General features: G+C 61.2%; 1 protein-coding gene across 1 annotated transcript in view; it reads right to left on the minus strand.

The window, feature by feature from the left end:
- Window positions 1–738: 738 nt before the first annotated feature.
- The window catches only part of UNC13A (unc-13 homolog A), a 33,280-nt gene continuing 12,193 nt past the window's right edge, over window positions 739–21,825 (minus strand). Inside the window, exons 15-43 of the mRNA XM_075037420.1 lie at window positions 21,605–21,824; window positions 21,127–21,354; window positions 20,708–20,849; window positions 20,127–20,296; window positions 19,555–19,670; window positions 19,288–19,451; window positions 18,925–19,075; window positions 16,829–16,897; window positions 16,610–16,699; window positions 16,330–16,464; window positions 15,883–16,016; window positions 15,557–15,642; window positions 15,177–15,303; window positions 14,993–15,089; window positions 14,706–14,849; window positions 13,612–13,695; window positions 13,250–13,327; window positions 12,879–12,967; window positions 12,570–12,722; window positions 12,299–12,422; window positions 8,763–8,801; window positions 7,674–7,703; window positions 6,405–6,461; window positions 6,141–6,221; window positions 5,856–6,003; window positions 4,717–4,773; window positions 3,103–3,195; window positions 2,866–3,025; window positions 739–2,581 (exon numbers count right to left, since the gene is read on the minus strand). Of these exons, the coding sequence (XP_074893521.1) occupies window positions 2,293–2,581; window positions 2,866–3,025; window positions 3,103–3,195; window positions 4,717–4,773; window positions 5,856–6,003; window positions 6,141–6,221; window positions 6,405–6,461; window positions 7,674–7,703; window positions 8,763–8,801; window positions 12,299–12,422; window positions 12,570–12,722; window positions 12,879–12,967; window positions 13,250–13,327; window positions 13,612–13,695; window positions 14,706–14,849; window positions 14,993–15,089; window positions 15,177–15,303; window positions 15,557–15,642; window positions 15,883–16,016; window positions 16,330–16,464; window positions 16,610–16,699; window positions 16,829–16,897; window positions 18,925–19,075; window positions 19,288–19,451; window positions 19,555–19,670; window positions 20,127–20,296; window positions 20,708–20,849; window positions 21,127–21,354; window positions 21,605–21,824 (3,555 nt within the window). The 3' untranslated portion in view covers window positions 739–2,292. The remainder of the gene's footprint in view (window positions 2,582–2,865; window positions 3,026–3,102; window positions 3,196–4,716; window positions 4,774–5,855; window positions 6,004–6,140; window positions 6,222–6,404; window positions 6,462–7,673; window positions 7,704–8,762; window positions 8,802–12,298; window positions 12,423–12,569; window positions 12,723–12,878; window positions 12,968–13,249; window positions 13,328–13,611; window positions 13,696–14,705; window positions 14,850–14,992; window positions 15,090–15,176; window positions 15,304–15,556; window positions 15,643–15,882; window positions 16,017–16,329; window positions 16,465–16,609; window positions 16,700–16,828; window positions 16,898–18,924; window positions 19,076–19,287; window positions 19,452–19,554; window positions 19,671–20,126; window positions 20,297–20,707; window positions 20,850–21,126; window positions 21,355–21,604; window position 21,825) is intronic.

Raw genomic sequence — 21,825 nt, forward strand, 5'->3', positions numbered from 1 at the left:
CAGGACCCTGCCTGGTCCCTGTCAAAGCTCAGTGAAAGCCCAGTCCAAGCACTCTGGAGGGCTGCAGACCCCCTTGAGGCTTAGGGCAAAGCCTGGTGATGGCTCTGGGGCTCTGTATGTCATCAGGGCCCCAGTCGGAACCTGGCAAAGCCTAGCAAAAGCCCCAGGGCTCTCTGGAGAGAAGCAGACCCCTGCCCAGGCCCCAGCAAAAGCCCAGTAAAAGCCCCAGGTCTCCCTGTAGGGCACCAGGGCCCCGCATTCATCAAATCCATACCACTCCAATTTAGTGGCAAGAAGGTTTTGGGTGACTGCGTCAAAAGCCTTATGGAAGTCTAGGTAGATGATATCCATAGCTCTTCCCTTGTCCACTGATGCAGTCACTCCGTTGTGGAAGGCCACTAGATCAGCGAGGCACGGTTTGCCCTTCATGAGGCCGTGTTAGCAGTCGCGAGTCACTCCCGTGCCTGGGAGTTTGCAGGCAGTGGTTGAGAATAGAGTGACACTTCTCAGGACAGGTCTGTCCCACTTCCATTTAACCCCTGTCTTGAAGCCCTGGGCTTTGCAAAGGGTGGGTGCGCTGAAGAGCAGCCCTCAGGGATGCTAAGTGCAGACAGAGTTGCTGTAGCGTCCCTGGACTATTTATTTGGTGTTAACCTTAAAGGTGCAAGTGCTGGATTGGGGTGGGAATGGGGATGAAGAGCCCCTGGGTGCCTGCCCTCCCACACCCCCACAGTAGCTGCAGTGAAGGGTGTGCTTTTTAATGTCAGTTATAATAAAATATTTTTACAGAGCCCAAAAAATTCAAAATAGTGCAAAACATCTCACTGTCATGCATCCATGGTAGCCGCCGCCGGCAGTGCCGCGCGGGGTGGTACAGACACACAGGCATCAGTGACACATGTGCTACAGGAGCAGAATTGGTCGGTTCAATCACATGCCGAACAGGACCGTTTGGGGAGGGGCACGGGACCAGGGGCACCACGGTCGGAGGGTGCAGGGCTGAGCCCCAGCCTGGCCGTGCGGGAGCAGCGGTTAGAAAAGGGGTGTAAACATTGAACAGAAACGAGAGAGGAAAGCTAAACCCTTTGGTCCCAGGCAAACCCTATAGAAAAAGGACCATGGGGGCCAGTTGGGGTACCCTGTTTTGGGATGGGGCTGAGAGAGCTATATCGACTTGTAGGGTCATCAGGCCTCCGTCTTCCCTGGTACTTAGGGCAAGCTGGCCAGCTGGGGCGGCCATCCCCGACACCACGCACCCTGGCCTCCCGGGCACTCGCACAAGACACGCACACCACTGATCACGCAGAAATGGCGGTTAATGGGAAACTGGGAGGGGAGGGAGGGGTCCTCTGGTTTGGGAGTGAGAAGGGTCTTGCTTGCGCCAAGGAGGTCTCACGGGCGCTGCTGCACTGCACAGGGATGGCTGGTCCCCACTGGCCAGAGCAAAGGGAAACGGGTCCCTCTGCTCCAGCTCCCCCAGCCCTCGCCCCCAGGCCCTGGCACCCTGGGGGTGACAGCGGGGCAGCCCACAGTGGCGGCAAGGCAGGGAAGACAGGATACGGGCCGGGGGCTGCTCCCTGCCGCTCCCGGCCCCGGTGATGCTGCTGCCAGCCAGGGACGGGACACTGTGCAGGGCATGCAGGGGCTGTGCCCGCCGACCCAACAGCCCCAATAGCCCTTCCAGGTGCAGGACACAGCCGTGTTGTCCGGCTGCCCCGTGTATGTACAGCTATTTACATATGTACAGGGTGCTCAGCGGGTGGGAGCCTCCCTGTCCCTCAGGGCGCCGGACATTGCTCGAGGGATGGAGACAAGGGGCCATCGGCCATCGTGCTGTGCCAGCCACTCACCAACACCCCCGGGTGGGACGAGACAACACCACCACCCCCAGCCCTTTCCTTGCATCGCTGGATGAAGTTTGGGGCTGGGTAGGACAAGGTAGGGTCAGGGATGGGCCAGTAGGGTTCCTCCATCTCAGACAGGCTGGGAAGAAGTAGATCTGTCCCATTGCCCAGTCCGGGGTCCAGTCCTTCCCTGCAACCCCACCAGTCCCAGCACCTTCCCATCGGGGTAGGATGGGGGCATGGCCATGCTCTGCACCACTGTCACCCAGCCAGTCGGGCCAAGGGAGGGATGGGGGGTTCTGTCACTGCAGCCATGTCCCCCCCACACCCACACCCGGGCCGGGAAGAAGACTCCTCTTGTGGCCGCTCTTATGGCTTATACATGGCTGGAGGATGCTGTAGAAAAGGGGCCAGGAGTGGGGGGAGAGGGCTGGGGAGTGGAAGGGGTTTAACTGCTGCCCTCCTCGGCTGAGCGTGTGTCCGACTTGAGCTTGACGAACTCCTTGGCCACCTCGTCATTGTTGCGTTGGGAGAGGATGCGGAGGACAGTGAGGCCGGTGTCATCCATGTGGATGCGGCGGCCCAGGGGCAGCCAGCAGGCACAGCCGGGTCGCTGCAGGATATCACGGAGCTGCAGGACAGCGATGCCCACTGTCCGGTCCTCACGGGCGAAGCAGTAATCCTTCACGCACACCTGCAGCTCGTAGCACTCAGGGCCCGTCTCCGTCCCCAGCGTGCTGCGGGGGGGGCAAGGGACAGGCAGTGTTGACATAGGGGGTCACGCTCCCAGGCCCCCTGGCTCTGCGACAGCACCCTATATGGGTGCTGCCTCCCCACTGCCCCTAAAAAAGCCTTTTTTTTTTTTTTTTTTTTTTTCCTTTTCCCAACGAGAAAACATTTAAAACATTGCCCAGGGGACAAGCAAACTCACTGGCAGATCCCAGGAAGAGGGGGTCCCCACATTGTGGGGACACCCCCCCCCAGCCCAGCCCCACATCCCCAGCCCCGTGGTGCTACTCACAACTGGAAGCTCTCATTGTACTTGGGGGCCCAGCTGTTGTTCTTGGATTTGGTGGCAAATTTCCTCTTCTTGTCACTGAGGTGGGGCCCTATGATGTTGACTTCGATGAAGGGCCGGAAGATGCCCGACGTCTGCCACTTGAGGTCGTTCGCGGCCACCACTGCAAGGAGGGAGCACGTGAGGTTCACAGGGCACTGCCACCCGCCAGACCCTGACATCGCAGCCGGCAGAACCCACCTTTGACAGTGACTTTGTGTTCGCCAGTGCCAGGATGGGTGAAGAGCTCCACGTGGATGGACACCTCCCCGACAGGGTCATCCACAGCAGAGCCTGTGTGGCAAAGGGAGGAGACATAAGTGCCTGGTCCCCCTGCGTCCCTGACATCCCCTGCCCACCACCAACCCCACTGGAGGAGGCAGGTCACCCACCACGGGGCGGGGAAGGGGTGAGCAGTAGGATTTGGCCCAACTTGGCCTCTGCCAAAGAGTTCTGGGGGGACAGCAGCGTAGGTGCGCAACTGTCAGGGACAGCTGGAGCCGGCACCAGGCTGGGCTGGGGCACGGCAGGACATCCCCAGCACCAGGCTGGCTCCCTGTCATCCCACCCCACATTGGCAGGGCCCAGTGAGCCCCCCTTGCCCAGGCAGGGGCAGAGGTGCCTGGGTGGGATGGGGCAGGGGACAGTGACCCAGCTCCCCCTACTATAGACATGGGGGGGGTGTCAGTGCTCCATGCATGGCTACGAGCATGGGCACAGCACCAGGCAGGAGGGACCCGATCTGGCCTTTGTGCCACAGGGCAGCCGTGGCCCTGCCAGGGGCTTGGGGCTGACCTGCTCCCTCTATCTCAGGGACCACATCAAGCCCTGGGGTCCCCGAGCCTGGGGCACTCGGGTGACCTGCGACCAACAGCCCAGCCCACTCCCTCCCCGCCAAGAGCCGTGCATGCACCCATGGGTGAAGGAGGGAGTGCAAGGCAGAGGGACAGGCTCCATGAGTCAGACGGGGCTGAGGAGACCAAACCGAGCTCGGCGGAAAGTTCCCAGGGTGGAAATAACAGTGCAAAGGAGGACACATCCCCGTGTGTCACTGCATGGCCCCCAGGACGAGGGTGCCAGGCTGGGGGGGAGGCTGGTGATGGCACACTCTCCTCTCCATCCACCTTCATCCTCCGCCCCACCCCAGCACGCCATCCCCCCAGGCACCCGCCACCCGGGCAGTGCCGCATGCTGAGCCGAAATGGAGGCAATGGCGGGCGAGGAGGGGGTGTCTGGGTACGGGAGGCCAAGCGTGGGGTGCAGTCCCAGCCCCTCCGGCAGGGTGCGATGGAGGCCAAGCAGGGCCCACGGAGCTGGGCTCATTCCTTACGCCCCGGGGGCGGGTGGACGGAGCTCGCCGGAGCAAGGCTAGTAATGGTCCTTCTGGCAGCAGGGTGGATGGGACACGGACATGATCATGGCCTCCCCTGGGACCACACGTCCCACTGGGACAGCTCCCCAGCTTGCAGGGAGGTCGTGGCAGGTGCCCACCCCCAGGCACCGGGGACAACAGGGGGGGTGCCCAGAGCTTGCAAGCGAAGGCGGGCACCCCCATCCCCATGGGACACAGCCCCCCTCCCCGGTTTGGGGGGTGGTCAATACGGCTGAGCACAGTTCCTCCAAATTCAGCCCAAAGCAGCCCTGGGAGTGTGAGTCTGTGGGCAGAGGGCTCCAGCTCTGCCCACACAAGAGGTCCCCAAGGCCAGCGATGCTGGGACAGGGCTCCTGGCCACCCCGGCTCGCAGTGCCGGGACTGTTACTAGCCCAGGCCGGCGGCAGCAGGCAGGTGCAGGGGCAGGCGAGCGGCACACATACCCTTCTCAGGATAAATTTCTTCACTAAGGGTAAACCTAATACCTTTCCCACCATGAACTAGTGGGAAGGAGAGAGAAAGAGACAAGAGACACAGCACAGAGTAGACGAAGAGAGGAGGAAGGAGATGATGTGCGTGGGGGACGGGAACAGTGAAAGAGGGGGGGGGAAACAAAGAGAGAGAAAGATCAGATCTCACAGACAGATGGACGGCCAAGCATCTGGACAACACTGCAGCAACACAGGAGTGCCGGGTACCACCCAGCTCTGAGCCCAGGGGGTCCTGAGGCCAGACTGCACCCAGGGGTGCTGGCACCCACCGGACCTAACCCCACACCCCTGACATGGCTGGCACAGGAGGCACAGACAGGACAGATGTCCCTTACAGGAGACGCACAGACAGCAAACGCACGTCCCACTCCCTAAGGACGCAGACAAGCCTGGCTGGGGCACTATGCGATGGCCCATGACTGCCACCAAGCATCCGTCCCCTACTCGAGCAGCCAAGGGACAAAATAAAGGGCAGCATTTAGAGCTAAAGATACAGTCCTACCCTGAAGGTGCCCAGCACCCTGCACTGCATCACTCTGGGATGGGGGACGTGCCTGAGAGGCACCCGGCATCCTGGACAGATCCCAAATCATGGGGTATGTGGGGCACCCAGTGTGCCCAGGACGGGCCCTGGCACTGCATCTGGATCCGGCTGATCCTGCAAGAGGTCTGAGCCCTGGCCAGACTGGCACTGCTCGGCCAAGACCAGCAGCTCCAAGGCAGCACTGGACCAGAGGTGTCTGTGCTAGGTGACAGGGGCCATCCAGAGGGGACAAACACGGTGATGCGTGACCTTCTCCCCCACCCATGGGCCCCATTTCTGTGCCAGCCCAGCCATGCCCTGGCACTGGGGACACACTCTTCTTGCTGGTGAAGGACTCAGGGGTGCCAGGCTTCTTCTGGGCACCCACAGCCCCTCTTCACCTGCAAATCATGGGAGGTAAAACCCTTCCCTCCCACCCCTCCACGAGCCTGGCCGGGGTCCCCAACTCCACCGGGACAGAGGCACGGTGGGGCCCTGACCATGGGGCAGCCGTGCCCGTGTGTGGGGATAAGGAGCCCGGGTGGGGGCCCAGGGCAGTGCGTCCTACCCTGCGAAGCCTGAGTCTGCACAAAGGTTTTGATGAGGAGGTCAGTGGCCTGGGTGTAGAGGGACAGGGCGTAGCGCAGCGACTGCAGGTCGGGGCTCTTCTCCAGGAACGTCTTCTTCAGCCCCACGCCGCCGGCGTGGAAGTATTGCTGGAGGGGGGGGGGGAAGACGGCCACAGTGTCCTCAGTGGCTCTGCTGGAACTGCCCCCGCCCAGCACCCCCCTGGGTTTGTGCTTCAGGGCTAGAGCCCTCAGGGGCACCCCTTCGTACCCCAGAGTGCCCTCACCTTGATGGTATCCAGCGCCAGCTCCACCACTGCACATTGCTTTGGGGTCAGGCTCTTGGCTTCCTCCCGCACCATGTGGTCCTGCAGGGCACGAATCCTGCTCTCAGCATGGGACCAGGGCCCCGCTCCCCTCGCCCCAGCCGTGCCAGCAAACGAGCGTTGGTGGGGTCCTTGCAACAGTGCCAGCCTGCAAAGTGTCACCCGCCCCAGCAGAGAGGAGCTCAGACTGCCTGCCCCCACCCAGCCCACCCTCCCAGCCCTTACCTTCAGCTTAGAGAGCTGCCCCAGCTCCTTCGCTGCATTGAAAATCATCTGCGTGCCCTGCGGAGAGCAAAGAGACAGGAACGGCCCCAGTCAGCGGCCGGGCTGGGGGTGCCACGGCCAGGCTGGGCACACAGTGCCAGGAGCTTGCTGCAGCTCTGGGGACTCCCCCCGGCCCCCCCAAGTTTCAGGGGGCTGGAGAGGTGCTCCTCGGAGAGCCCCAGGGACCACTGGCCATGCCAGGCATGGTGATGCGGGTGCAGGGCTGGCAGCCCCCAGCCCAGCCCCTGAATTCTCAGCACAGGTGTGTGGCTGGGGGCTTGGGGACCTCAGGGCACGACAGCCCCCTGGCATCAGGGACCTCAGATCCTGCTCAGCACAAGCAGCTTGGCCCAAGGGTCCCATCCTGCTCCCTGTGGTGCCCAAGCACCCACTTCTGCATCCAACAGAGCCCGGCACGGCACATCATTGGCACCGCATGGAAAATCATATGTCATTGGGGTGGGGGGAGCAGAGGGTGAGTGCAGGGGGACAGTGGGCACGGGGAGGATGCGGCGCAGCCAAGCCAAACACCCCCCTGCCACCTGAACCCATACCCAGTCCCAGCCCCAGGGAGGTTCCCGGCCCCTTTGCACCCCAGGGAACACCACAGATGGGAGCCCCTGGCCACCTTTGCCTGCCCTGTGCCATGCCACCCCCATGGGCAGGGGCCATGAAGCCATTCCATGGGGTCCACTGGCACAGCTCCTGGAGACACAGCCCCATGGCACAGGCAGATCCCTCTTACCTCCCTGGTCTGGCACCTGCTTACAGGGCTGAGCGCAAGCTCCCCTTCTCGAGCCCTCCAGTGTGCACCATGCAACTGGGTAAACTGGGGCCCAGCGGGGCAGAGCCAGCGATTCCCACTTCCTTCCCCCTCCAGGCACCAGTAGCTCCAGTCCTTCCCAGCAATAAGAAACCCCAGCATCTATCCCACTAACCATTACCTTCTGCAGGGGTCTGGCCCCCCCCATACCCTCATTTTGTACCCCCATTAACCCTTTGTGCTCCCCCACCCGAGTTCTGTCCCATTAATCCTTCCTTTGCTGTCCCCTTCTCCCCCAGCCAGTGAACAGGCTGGGAGCTGGGGACACTGGTATCACCCAAACAGCACGACAGGACACTGTACTGAGCTGGGACCCCCAAAAGCCCGCAGCGCACGGGACAAGGGACGGGGAGGAGGCGAGAGGAGGGACCAGAGCCAAGTGGGGAGCAGAAGAGCCATGTTCTTACTTCAGTGTGACTGGGCAGCTTCACCCTGCTCTGGAAGAGAACAGCAAGGGACAGTTACTGGTGGCCCCAGCAGCAGCCAGCCGCAGGTCTGGGCCCCCCACATCCCCCAGCCGTGCGGGCTCCGGCGCTGTAGTCTCCTCTGGCTGCGCCCCATTCTCCGCTGGTGCCACTGGTTCAGCACCAGTTCACACCCGCAAAGGCTCAGCCCCGCGCACTTGCTGGTGAACCTGTGATGAGCGTGCCAGGTCTCTTCCTGAGTGGGGGCAGGCTTGCTCCCCACCTTGTTTGGGCCTCGGGAAATAGCAGCAAGTGGAGGAAAGCAGCTTGCTCAGCAAACTGGGGCAGGACCAAGTGTCCCTTGTGGGAAGAAGGGGGGAGCCGGGGGGAGCTGCAGGCATTGCCCAGACACATGCTGGCGTGGCTCTTCCCAAGAGCTGCGTTTTGGGAGCAGGCAGACTGGAGGGCTGTGCTGGGCCCCCAGTCTGGTGGTGGGGAGCACCCAGACAGAGGGAGAGCCCGTGTGTCTGGAGAAAGCCCTTTTGGCAAGCTTTGGGGCTCAGCAAGCCTTGCTGAGGCCCCCCACATCAGGGGGAAGTGGGCTCAGAGGTCCAGGGGATCTCAGCAGCTCCACGGCCCCCAGTGTGCCCTGCACATCCCAGTATCCTGGGGGTCACCTCTTCCTGAGCCCCCAGTAGTGGGACAGGTTTGTGCCTGGGTTCTCCCGTGCTTGGGCACCCTGTCCCCGCCAGGCACCTGGAGGGGTGCCGAGTGCTGTGGAGCAGCATCCCCCGTGCCTGCCTGGGGATGGGTAACACCCCACATACCCACCCACGGGGGCTAAACATCACACGACACCCACTCTCTACCCCAGGCAACACACAGAAACAGGTCACTACCCCCATCCTGCACACAGGCAGCACGTCCCGGACAACACGGCACACCTCAACACAACACGCCACGCAGGCAATGGCACATCCAGACAGCACGACAGAGGAAGCACGGACAAGCCTGGACCTCCACAGCAGGCGGGTGTGGGGCCACGAGCGTGGCCACGGGGCAATGACACACACGGAGCCCACAGCTATTTACCTTCTCTGTCCCCTTGCCATGTTTTCTCAAGAGCGTGCCCTGTAGAAGCAATGTCAGAGGTTGAGTGGGGGGGTTGGGGGGCCAGCGTGGGACGGGACACAGGGGGCGCGGGGCAAGGCTGGGTATATGGGGTGGCCGCAAGCTGGCGGCAAAGACATTTCTGAGCTCCTAAAGGACAACCGGCACCAATGGGGGACTGGTCCCTGTTGGGGTGCTGGGCCCATGGGGGACTGGTCCCCACTGGATACTGGGTTAGTAGGGGACTGGTCCCCTGAGGGATGCTGGGTCAGCGAGGGACTGATGTCTTTGGGGTGCTGGGCCAACCGGTCCCCACTGGAACGCAGGATGTTGCGCTGATGGAGAACTGGTCCCCACACTGGGATGCTGGGCTTACTGGTAGCTGGTCCCTGCTGGGATACAGGGATGCTGAGCCCATGGGGGACTGGCCCCCCACTGGGATAAAGGGAGGCAGGAGCCAGCTGGCACTGTGCGTGGGCAGCCTGTTGTGCCCCCACATTCCCCTCCAGCTCTGGCAGATGCTCACAATGCTGGGGAGGGAGAATGGAGGAGACAGCTTTGCTTGGGTTTTGCACACAGAGTTCTGGTCCTTGCAGTACTGACCCCAGTGACAACCCCACCCTGACCCAAGCCCAGCAGTGGCAAGAGAAACAGTGTAAAATGGGGCAGCAGTGCCTATGTGGGGGGGTCTTAACCAGCTTCTTGGAGGGGGGAGAGGGCTGGGGCACGTCTGAATCAGGAGGGGATAGCAGGGGAGTCAGCTGGCAGGGAAGACTGCAGGAGGCACAAGCAGCACAGTTAGGGCCAAGCAGGGCTGCCAGAAGGATTTCTTGCCCTGGAGGAAAACTGAGGCACAGGGTGATGGTGAACAAGACAACCTTGTACCCTGTAGAGCTGATGCCACCACAGTCCCCCAGCAGCCTCAGCGAGGCTGGGACATGGGGTCCCCATGAGGTCTGAGGGGAGGCTCAGGGACCCCCAGGGTCTCTCCAAATGCTGCTGTTGGACACAAAAGGTGTTGGGGGACAGGGGACGGGTGTTTGTCCCCACAGGGACTGGCATCCAGCACCCAACCACCAGTGCCTGTGGTCAAAGCGGGGGTGGGGACAGGATTGGGAGTGGGCATGGCCCTTCCCTTGCACGGTGGGGCATAAGCCCATGGCCACAGACTGAGCAGAAGAGGACAAACAAAAGGAAACTGCTCAGTCAAAGCCATGCAAGGACTCAGCAGCAATGCCAAGAAGGGAATCCAGGAGCCTCGGCTCCCTGGGCCATATCCTGACCAGGGAAGAAGTCCCATAACTTGTGCCAGTAACCTGCCCTGCTACTGAGCAACCGGGCCAGGGACCATCGTGTCCCAGGGAGATGCTCCTCTCCGCAGGCAGGGAAAGCCTCTGCCCTCAGTGCCCACCATAGCCACACCCCAGCCAGGGCCTCAAGGGGAAACTGAGGCACAAGGGGTCAGGAAGAGCAGCCCTGACTGCCAGGCACACACTGCTCCCCCTGCTCATGTCTCCAGTGGCCTCTCTCACCCTCAGCATGGAGGAAGATGGGATCAGCCTGGGTTTGGCTGTCCCTGATTACATGGCACTGCCCCACCACCATCCCCTCCCACACCATCACTAACCCTTGCACCTCCCCACATCCAGGCACCACGAATCTGTCCAGGACCTTTCAACCCCCCAAAACCCAGGTGGGGCCACGGGCAAATGCCCGCCAGGAGCCAGTGCCAAGCAGGCAGCACGAGGATGGGGACCACAGAGGTGGACCAAGTCGGGAGCCGGAGGAGGGTGTGGGCAGGGCACGGGCAGCCACACAAGACAAAAACCGGCGAGGCCAGGACCGACACACAGCGGACAGACAGACAGACAGACAGGGAGCTGCCGTACTTACAATCATCTGCCATTGAGAGGCGAGCGGAGCAATTGGAGAGAACAACCATGACATGAGTGTCGGCCCCCTCCTCCATCCTCCCCAGCCCCAGCTGCCCCACAGCTAGGTACCAGCCCTGGCCACCCCCCAACTCCCACCAGCCAGGAGGGACGGCAGAGCCATGGGTGTCCCCCATCTGACGTGCCACAGCACTTGGTGTCAATGCCCCGTCACCCGCACCACAGATCTCCACAGCCCTGCAGTGGCCCCATCCCAACCTGCCCAGTCCTTCCTCACTGTGGCAATGGGGCTCTGCCCCAGGGCGACTCAGCTCCAGGGAGCTGACGGGACCCCACTCGACATTCAGCTCTGACACGTAGCCCCACGCTGCCAAACTGCCCGGTCACCCCCAGCCTGGAGCCCAGAGTCACCCTGGGCGGTCTGTCCCCTGCCGTAGGGACCAGCCCCAGCACGGCCCCCCAGGAAAATTGCCCAACAGATCCACATGTCCATGCCACCTCCTCTGCCCTCAGCACAGGGCTCACTGCCTCCAGAGCACAGCATAGCCACACATGGCCGGGAAGGGACAGAGATAGGGGATGGGACGGCGACTGGGACCCAGTGGCAGCAGTGTTCCTGCTAGAATTGGTCACCTCTGGCCAAGAGTGTGCAAGCCTGGCCGGGTATGATGCAGAGCTGACCTGAGCGGGGCTCTGGACTGTGACAAGGTGCCAGTGAGGTGAGGGCTGACAGGTCACCAAGGTGCTGTCCCTTACAGACACAGCATGAAGAGCCCCACAGCCCCAGAAAGGTAACACAGCAGCCGGTGGCTCGAGGGACTGCAAGTAAGAGCCTGAGCCCAGCTTTGTGACAGTGACAAAAGCCACCGAGAGGGACAGATGTATGGCTAGCTCAGAGCCCTTGGTGTCACCCTTCCCTGCCTGACCCTGAGGGAACAGCCACGCTGGGAAGCTTCAGGGTGCATGGCTACGTGTGGGGGAGGACAGACACACAGCGATGCGATACGGAGCCTCGAAGCCTGTAGGCAACCTCCCTCTGAGGAGGGACCATTCCCTGGGCTTCGCTCTGATCCTCTAGAGCCTGTTCAGCCCATGAGCAAGGAAGAGTTCAGCCCTGCTGCAGGGACATACCCCCCCATACCCACATCACCCCCATCCCCACAAAGCCAGTCCCTGCTCCCCAGGCAGCCCCACAGCAAGGCCGATATGCTGTGGCTCCCCGCACTCCAGGAGCTTCCCGATTCACCTCCTGGCACAGGGACTGTGCCTATAGCCGGTGCTGACGAGCATGGCACGGGATGCTGCCCCAGCTCAGAGGGAAGAATGGAGAAGAAAGGACCAGCGCCCCTTTTGGTGCCACGATGGAGATGGCAGGAAGGTCCTTTGGCAAAGCCAGGCAAGAGGGTGCTGGGCTGCACCGGGCACCTGGGTCAAGGATGACCTTTCTCTCCTCCATCCCTTCCCTGGCCATGAGCTAGGGGCAGGTTTGGGGAGGCCACCAAAGTCCCCACCCCCTCAGCAGCCAGCGTGGGCACCTGGCCATCAATGTCCCACACTGGCCTCAATCAGCCACTTGTGTCTCAGCTGCAGGGTCCCCTGTCCCTGGTCCCCCTCTCCATCACTCACCGTCTGGTCAGTGAGCGGGGGCAGGACGATGGTCTTCTCCATCGTGTTCATCACCAGCTTCCAGAGCTCCTTCAGCACCCGCTTCAGCACTGTCTTCTCACAGATCTTGGCAAAGAGCGTCAGGCTGCAGAGAGGGGATGGGGCTGAAGGTCCCGGCATGGCACCCCTGATGCCACCCCTTGCCCGGTCACCCTGACCCTGCAGGTCCCCCACACTCCCCACACAGCAGGCATTGGGGAGGGTGAGGGTCCCTGTTGCCCCCCACACTCACTTGCTGTCCAGGAGGTCCATGATGGGCTGCAGGACGTTGTCAGCATCTTGTGCAACGCTGCTGCAAGTGCTGGCAGGGACATTGCCGGTGCCCTTCACCTGGCCCAGGATGTCACCCATCTGCTTCACGCACTCCTCAATGTGCGGCTGGAAACTGGGGACCGCAACGCCCAGGCAGCTCAGCATCCCCCACGGCTGCGCCCAGAACCCACTTGGCCGAGCAGACCCCCCCAGGCTGGCCCCGGCCACAGCTCCTGGACCCCCAAACCTCTCCTTGGCCCACCACCCACCCCCTCTCTCCCAGGTGTACCTGGTGGCAAAGACTCGGCTCAGCTCATCCAGGACATTGTTGAGTTTCACCTGCAGTTCCTTGAGAATGTCACTGGCTTCTGTGTCCAGCTGGAGGAAGGACAGGTTGGAGAAGCTGTCAGGGTGCCTGGCCCAGCCCTGGGGGGGAGTCTCTGCACCCCAAATGCACCCCTGGGCAGGGTGAAGCCCATCAGTCATCTGACATGGTGGGGGAGCAGGGTGCCATGGGGTGGGACAGCGTGATCCCAGACAGGAGTGAGGAACTGGGGTGTGCTCCCAGCACCACAGAGCCGGGGAAGGACCTGCCTCTGGGGAGAAGGGACTGATACAGCCTCTCCACAGGGCTCCCACCTGGACACCCCCAATACGCACCTCCTTCCCACCCATGGCTTCAAACATCTTCTCAAGCTGGACGCGCAGCTGCTGGATGTTGTTCATCAGGATGCAGGGCTGGAGCGGTGGGATGGAGAGGGGAGTCAGCACCAACAAATGTGGCTGGAACAGCTGCCCATTGCCCCAGTTCCCTCCCACCCTGCACTGGGGGACACAAGAAGAGCCATGGTACAGAGCCCTGCCTGGCAGCATTTCGGGGACTGCCGTCAGACAGAGGCTGAGAGCAGGACCTGCGTCATGGGGACCAGCTCTGGAGCTGAGGTGATGGCTGGGGCCACCGTGTGTGGACAGTCCTGCCTGGCAGCACCAGGCAGGTGCCAAGCAGAAGGGAGATACGTCACCACTTTCTCCTTCTCCTTGGAGCAGTACGAGGCGAAATCCTTGGAGATGATCTCGGCATACTGGAGAAGCACATTGCTGATGGTCTGGAGCCAAACGAGGGCAGCGACAAAGACACCCAGACAGCAGCAAAGAGGAGGAAGGAGGGAGAGAAGGAGACCATGAGTCCCACAGCAGCAAAACAACCCAATACCTGGATACACCCTGACACCCCTAGACCCTCCAGCCCCACAGATGCACCAGCAGCACATAGGCACAGCCACCAGAAGCCAGATCCAGCACATCTGGCAGTCGGAGCACAGCACCAGCCAGCTGCTCCCTAAAGGGCAGAGTGCCAAAGAGGACACCAGGCCAGCAGGGTCCTTGGCAGACAGAGCCTGTCCTGCAGTACCCAGCGAGGCAAGCAGGCTGGGCAATAGCAGCCAGGTTCAACTGAGATTCTGGATCTCCAAGTGAGTCTGCAGTGATGAGACACATCTAAGATCAAGCTAGGAAGCTTATCTGTGGGCCATCATCACATTTGGTAAAAGAAGCCAGATTCAGACACAATCCTACAATCATTAGCAAAGCCTACGGGAAGACACAACTAAGCCAGAAACTACCAACTCTACTAATGGCCCTAGACTGAGTTTAAATAGGGGCAGGGCTGGGTGTGTGGGTGGTGGCTCCAGGTGAGGCTGTTCAGGGCCATTAAGACCTATCAGTGCCCTCAGGGCCCCGACACCTGTGAGCAGAGCTGTAGGTGTAGTTCAGTATTCACTTGATAATGTCGTCACCAGCACAGCTGTGAAGGCATCAGCCATCAAGCCGGCATGCAAATCCCTCCCACACTGCAGGAAGCCAGTGGCATTTAATTAATCTAGATTAATTAACCAATTAATTCATTAATTAGCTAATCTCCTGTGCTAGCAAAGCTGGAAGAGCCACAGGGTCTTTTGGTGGCACATTCGCTTGAGCATCGCTGTTAAGAGGTGGTGTAATGTTTGCCCTGTACTGCTGCCCACAGCTGGATGGGAGGTAGCAGAGAGAACCCAGGACCCCCAGGACCAGGGCTGGGACTGTTGGCCCAGCAGCCCCCACCCTGGCAGCTGCCCACCTTGGCAAACCTTCGCATGTAGTGCCCAACAATCTGAGGGTCAGGGCACTCAAGCTTCTTGATGATCTCAAAGCTCTGGTTGAGCTGGGAGAAGACGTCCACCACGGAGCAAGAGAAGAGTGCGTGCTCCGACGTCTGCTGGAACTGGAGGAGTGAGAGGCAGTGTCAGCAGGAGGCAGGGAGGGGAGATTTTGGCCCTGATGGGGACACACTGGGCATCAAGGGACAAGCCCCCCTTGTCCACCCCCGGCTGCGGCTCTTGTGCCCACTGACAGTCCTGTTCATACCCCATCCTTCTTGTCCCGCTCCAGCGCTCCATGCAGAAAATCCCGTGACACCTCTTCATTCTCATCCAGCCACTGGATAACAAAGGGCTCAAACCAGCTGGAAGAGAGGCCCATCCCTGGTAAGGCCAGCCAGCCCCCAGGGTGCAAGCACCCCCCTCTCCTGCCCCCCAAGGGCTGCACTCACGCGGGGTACTCGGGCACACGGCTCTTGAAGGAGGGCAGCTCGGTGACATACTCGTTGTACAGCCACTTCACCTTGAAGTGCAGGTTCATGTAGTCCGCGCTCTTGCACAGGCGGTGCTTGTCGTGTTCTACACGGGGAAGGTACGTGCGTGCGGGTGTTGCTTCAAGCCCCAAACCTGGGGGGCGGCTGCTCCAAGGGCAGCTCCGGGGATGCCAGGGTAATGGGGTGAAGATGGAAGTGCTTCTTGGGTGGGATATAAACTAGGCATCGTGTTGATGAGGGGGTGAAATGGGTTTGCCCAGGGAACAGGCGAGGTGGGAGCAGAGTGTGGCTCCTGGCTGGTTCCCCCACCTGGCTCAGGGCAGCATGGGGGGACTCACCCTCCATCGCGTACTTCATGTCCTGAGCAAAGAGGTTCCACATCACCTCGGCGCTGATCTTCCCCACGTTCAGTTCCTGGGGGAACCTGGGGCGAGGGGGAAAGCACGGACACAGCGTGGACCAGCCCTCCTCTTGGAGATACATCCCCCCACACCTCCCACCTGCCCCAGTTTCCCCATCTGTAGAATGGATGTTACAACCCCAGTTTCCCCATCTGTAGAATTGGATGTTACAACCCACTTCCAAGGGACTAAAGCTGCTGCTGCCACCGTGTGGGCATCCCCCAGGGTGCAAAGCAGGGTCCCCTTTCCCGGCACCTACTCACTGGTTCAGGCAGGGCGTGTAGGAATTCTTGTCCTCCTCGATAATGGAGACTATCAGGGTGATGAGCTTGGACCAGAAGTCCAGGTTTTTGATGCTGGGGCCCTGCTCCTCGGGGGGCACCTCGCCTTTCTTAGTCTGGAGTGATGGGGACACAGCGGAGGCTCCGGTCACCCCACTCGTGGGGTTCGATTTCTTGGCGGGGCTAACGAGGAGGCAGGAGGGCTCTGGGAACACCCTGGAGGCCCCCATGCAGCCCCCCCTTGTCTGGCCCCGGTCTCAACCCCACAGCAGTGGGGCTCAAACCCTGCCCAAGGCTTGGGGCTCGTCCTGCATGGGGCTGAGCCCTCTGGAAAGGGAGCAGGAGCATCGCGCGAAGGAGAAGGGCAGGGGATGGGGAAGGTCAGCGCCCAGCATCCCAGTGCGTCCCAGTTCCCCCCGACCCACGCACCGGGTCCGTCTGGTACTCGCGACTGTACAGCTCGTGACAGTTGTTGAAGATGTACTCGTAGGTGGAGTTGAGGCAGGCTTTCACGCAGTCCTTCACCACCTGGCTGGCTCGTGGGGGGCTCTGCAGCTCCTGGACCTGGGTGTGCGGGGAAAGAGCGGTGCTGGAGGCAGACCCGGGAGCTACCACAGGGCCAGCACAACCCCAGCCTTGCAAAGAAATGGGGCCAGCGAGGGTCAGGCTCCCCACCAGGGGGATGGGGTGAGTGGGGCCCCAGCAATACCTTCATCCGAAAGAAGGTGATGCTGGTCAGCAAATCCACCGTGGACTTGAGATCCTGCAGCCGTTCGGGACTGCTGGCAGGGAAGTTGTTCTGCCAAAGGGGAAGAAAGGAGCAGAGTTGCACACAAAACTCTCACGAGTGGAGGGGGAGAAAACAGTCACCTGTTGTTTCAGACCTTATTAGACAGGTTGGGAAACTGAGGCACTGCAGGCACCTTACCCGGTACATGGAGAGGTCGATCCGCAGCGAGTTGTGCAGTTGGTCGAGGAGTTTGACAAACCTCTCTTTCTGTGGAGAAACACCCCAGAGCCAGGTAAATGGGGGAAAGGCAGCAGGGACCGTCCCCCCTCCCCGCTGCACCAGCTCTCTCTGCCCCCAACCCAGCCTGTGCTGCCCCCGGCTCATCCCCTCTCCTTCCCGCTGTACCGCTGTCCTTCCTTCCCTCCTTCCTTCATCAGAGCCCTGCGGGTGGGCATAGGATGCCGGTGGCGAAGAGCATGTCCTCACTGGTGGCCGGGGCTCACTGGCAGCCATCGACGGCGCAGTACAGCATTGAGAGGCAACACCGTGCATCCCCTTTGCTCTCACTGGCGCTCAGTGCCGGAGCGGGGACCGGCTACTCTGACTTGCCCACTTGAACACTTCCGAGCCTGGGCTCGGGACAGGAGCAGGGAGAGGTGTGCAGGATTGTGCCCCTGGGCTGCATGGCCCCTGGATTGAAGCTTTCAAAGAGCTCAGGAAAAAAGGGCAGGGAAAGAGCAGCTGGGCTTTTGCAGCAGTCGCCCATCTTCGGGGCCAAGCTGCTTTGAGAAAGGCCGGGATGACCCCCAGGAGTTGGGTGCCTCCATGGGCTCCTCACTCGCCTGACCAGGCTGCATCGAGGGATGTGGGCAGGGAACTGCCCCAGGTAGATGGGCTCCATTGGGGCTGAGCGGCTTTAATTCAGCTCAGCCCAGCTCCTGTCCAGGTAGCATGAGGCAGGAGGATGCAAATCCCACATTGGGCTGCGGATCGGGTGTCAGAACTGAGGGCAAAGCAACCAGTCTGCCCCAAAAAAGCTGTCAGGAGGCGTTTCACTTTGCATCTCTGCCAGGGGGGGCTTTGGACAACCCCATGGGCTTCCCATGAGAGCCCTGGATTCCCCCCCCAGCACTGGCTGCGCTGGGTCAGGGCTGCCCCACAGGGCTCTGGAGACCCCAAAGCAGCTCCCCATGTCCTGGGTGGGGGGAAGACAGGGGAACGGGACAGGGCAGTGAGTCCTGCACCCGCCTGGCCGCGGCTCAGCCAAGCCCGCAGCCTGCACTGGCAACCGCAAACCTTCGGCGCGCTCGCCCGCCGGAGACGGCAAAGCCAGGCTCTGGGCCGAGACCGTGCGTCCCCGCCACCGAACGGCTGCAGCGCTTTAAAACTGGACACGACGGGTACTCGGGGTTAAAGCGACACGGCCGGGCACTTTAGGACCCAACCTTAGGCTCTCTAAAAAAAGAGAAAGAAACAAGTTTTTAAAACCCTCCACGTTAGAGAAAAGGCGCTTTTTCTTCGTACCATTTCCTCCTCCTGCGTGACCCGGAGGCACAGCTTGCTTGGCTCTAGCTACCCCCTGCAACGGGAACTGGGAAGTGAGCCAAAGCAGCTGCTGCCCGGAGCTGCTCTCGGCCCTGGCTGTGTCCCTGGCTACCCAGCACTTTGCCTGACCCAGGGCTGGGCACTGATCCTGGCTCGACCCTTGTGCATCCCGAGCAATCACTTGCTGCCTTTGGGATGACACGGGGGGAGCCGGGGCAAGAGCTCAGCCCTTCCTCGCCCACATCCCCATGGGCACACCTGGCCCCGGCACAAACTCGCCCCGCTCGCCGCAAGCGAGGCACCCAGCGGGCACCCGTGGGTGCTGGCACAGCCAGGCGAGTTTGCAGTGGTCCTGGGGTGCGCCCAAAGGGCGCAGGGCCATGCAAAACTCCCGGCGAGCTGCAGGGATGGCTCCTTGCCACCTGCTTGTGATTTTGACACCAAGGTTTCCCCCTCCTCTCACACCGCCGCCCAGCACCCCAGTCCGCTCGGACTTCAGTCGTGGTTTTACCAGAATAATTTGGGGATCAAATTTAGACCTTCTCCCAGGAAGGTGGTGGCTCTTTTCCTTCCTGCAAAACGGGAGCAGGATGGATTTTGGGGCAAGCAGGGGCTGATCCCCCTTGCTGCCCAGCTGCAGTTTAGAGCGGGGTGTTTTGCATGGCCCTTTTTTACTCCCCAAGCCCCCCACCCCCTCCCAAGAGAAGAGAGAGAAGAAGGAAGGAGTGTTTACGCACCATCGGACTTACCCCGAAATTGGAAGCGGCAAAGCGGTCGGACGCCGAGACATTGGTAGAAGCCGTGGTGTGGGCATAGTAGGCGTTGATGTTGGCTAGCAGGGTACTCATCACCGCCGGCACCCCCGGGCACATATATTTGGAGGAAAGGCAGGCAAAATGCCTGTAGAGGGAGGTGGAACGTGAGGGTGCGGGGCCATAGGAGGGGGTGCAGGGTTTGGGGTGCACGGCTGTGGGTGAGCCAGGGGAACATGTCTGCAGCCGTGGTGGGGAGGAGGGCGCAAACGGCTGCAGGGGAGGAAGATGCCAACAGTGACGCCCCCCAATTAGGGCTGGTGCAACCCCCTTGAGCAGGGTGGAGGGCGAGGGACTCACGTCATGGCCTGGTAGATGGACTCCACTCCATAACGCATGGCAAACTCATCCACGATCTCCTGCGCCGTCTCATCAAAGTACACCTTCCAGGCGTCATCTCCCTTGGCGTCGGGGATCTTCACCACCCCGTTGTTTTGCAAATCCGTCACAAAGTGGAACAGGTTCTGGAGGTACAAATGAGTCCCGTCAGGTCCCCAGGACCGGTGGTGGCACGGTAGCATTGCTGGGGTGGGGACCATGCCCCCCGCGCCTGCCTGGGCTGCTCACCTCATGCAGGCAGGTGTACTGTACGTGGTAGGGAGCCACCTTCTCCTCGCCTTTGATCTCCACGCTGATGTGCAGCCGGATGGCTCCCGACACAGCCGACTTGTCTGTCCGCTTGTCTGCGGGGGTACAGGGAGGAGGATGAGATGTGAGGCTTCCCCAGAGCAACTCTGCTCACTCCTAGCCCCAGAGAGGGGCAGAGGGCTCCAAGCATGGAGGGGTTTTTGGGGTCGGGGCCAGGGCCAGGGGGATGCCCAGCACTAAGTGCAGCCAAGCCAGGGTAAATGCAACCAAGGCACTGCAGAGAGGGATTTGGCCGTATCTCCAGATGCTACAGAGATGTGGCCTGTCTGTGCCTCAGTTTCCCCTCTGCAGAGGGCCGGTGCTCCAGACTTCCTGGGCAAAGCGTTTTGAGAACAACCCTGGGGAAATGCTTGATCCCAATGGCTTTCGATATTAAGTGTTTTTAACAGCAGGCCCTATACTAATATGCTGAAATAGCCTGCACACCAGGGCTGGCAGCACATCCCCCCGGGACCGCAGGGCCAGTGGGCCATGCTGGGGCAGCCGGTTACCGAGGTTGTACCAGACGTCCATCTCCCCGCTCAGGGTCCGGACCTCGATGATCGTCTGGCCCAGGAAATCGTCAGACTCCCTCTTGAAGCGTTGCTTGACGCGGGACTTGATGTCATCATCTTCGTCCCAGACACGGACCTTGATGCGGTCGGAGGAGTTATGGCACTCACTGGGGAGGCGAGAAGGGACAAGCCCCGGGATGAGCAGGGAAACCTCTCCAGCCTCTCCACAGTCTCTGTTTCCCTAAACAAGGGGGACCATCCCAGCACCAGGCAGGAACTGGGGAAGAGAGCAGATGCGGGGGCACCAACCCTCCCCAGTTGGCTTGGCAGGGCTCTGCACCATGTCCAGGCAGCCCCAACACAGCCTGGATCAGCCCCCATCGCCAGGAGCCAAACCCTTCATGGCAGAAAACCAGCACTCCCAGTGACCCCAGCAGCCCCCCTCCACCCTCAGCTGGGGCAGGATGAGGCCCCAGCTGACTGCCCACCACCCTGCAGGGATGTGCTGACAGCCAGCTCAGCGCAGCATGACCGTGAGTGGCCAGAAAGGGGGATGGAGGGGCCAGGGGTGAACTTACAAATGGAAATTCTCCTCCCAGACTGGGTTCAGGTTGCCGTAGATAGTTTTAGTCCTTTTTTTTGTCTTTCCAACCTGGACAGTGACATAAGGGTCACTGGAACCCGTCTTATCCTTTGCTTGCAGGCCCTGGGCACAAACGACTGCAGCACAGCATGGCGCAGCACAGCACACACACCCATCCACACGAGGCACACGCGTGGCACACATAGAGAGAACAGACAGAGAGAGGAGTCAGTGCCACAGCCACGCCGAGATCCCCACAACGGGCACCTTGTGTCCCCTGGCAGAGCCCCAGGGGCTGAAGCCGCTTTGCAGGATGAGGGGCAGGAGGGGAGTTGGAGCACACAGCATCCTTGGGCAAGGGGACAGCCACGTGGTGCCCCCCAGCACACGGTGCCAGGCGCAACCGGTGCCTACCCGTGATGCTGATCTTGGCCGACCATTTGGAAGTGCCGTCCAGGACACTCTGCTTCACTGCCTTCATCTGCTGCGTGTGCGTGGTCTTGGTGACCCCAAACACCTCCTGGATCAGCTCAAATATCTCCGGCTTGTTGCGCTCCCGGATCTTCATGCGGTCCTTGAGCACCATGATGATATTCTGGGTCCGGTCCTCTGCTCCGTGCTTGGAGCTCTTCTCCGCTGCCCCTGGGAGAGGACAGCCACGAGTGAGACGGGGCACGGGGGTGCAGGCGCATCCAGGAGAGAGCCGAGAGCTCCCCAAGCCCATTGTGCATGAATGAATTCAAGCCTGGAGGGGTCAACACCCTGCCCAGGACAGATCTGTCCGGCTCACCGCTTCCCCCATGCACAAGGCAGGAGTCCAGCTCTCCCCGGGCCTCTCCCTCCTCCCTCTCCAAAGTGAGAAGGGATGAGGCTGCAGGCAACGGCTCCTTACTCTGCAGGCAGTCAGCATTGAGCAGGTCCTGGCACTTCTCGTGGCACTTGACGCCACATTCGGCACAGCGCATGCCCTGCCGGGCGATGCCCCAGAGCAGCCCCTCGCACTCGTAGCAGTAAGTGGGGGTGGTGGCCGTCCACACCTCAAAGTTGTGGGGCGTCGTGCAGGAGATGGGGTACACTAAGGCTTGCAGGGTCTTCTTGTAAACATGGTTTTTC

Source organism: Buteo buteo, chromosome 10, assembly GCF_964188355.1.
Source record: "Buteo buteo chromosome 10, bButBut1.hap1.1, whole genome shotgun sequence".
In the NCBI taxonomy this organism is placed as follows: domain Eukaryota; kingdom Metazoa; phylum Chordata; class Aves; order Accipitriformes; family Accipitridae; genus Buteo; species Buteo buteo.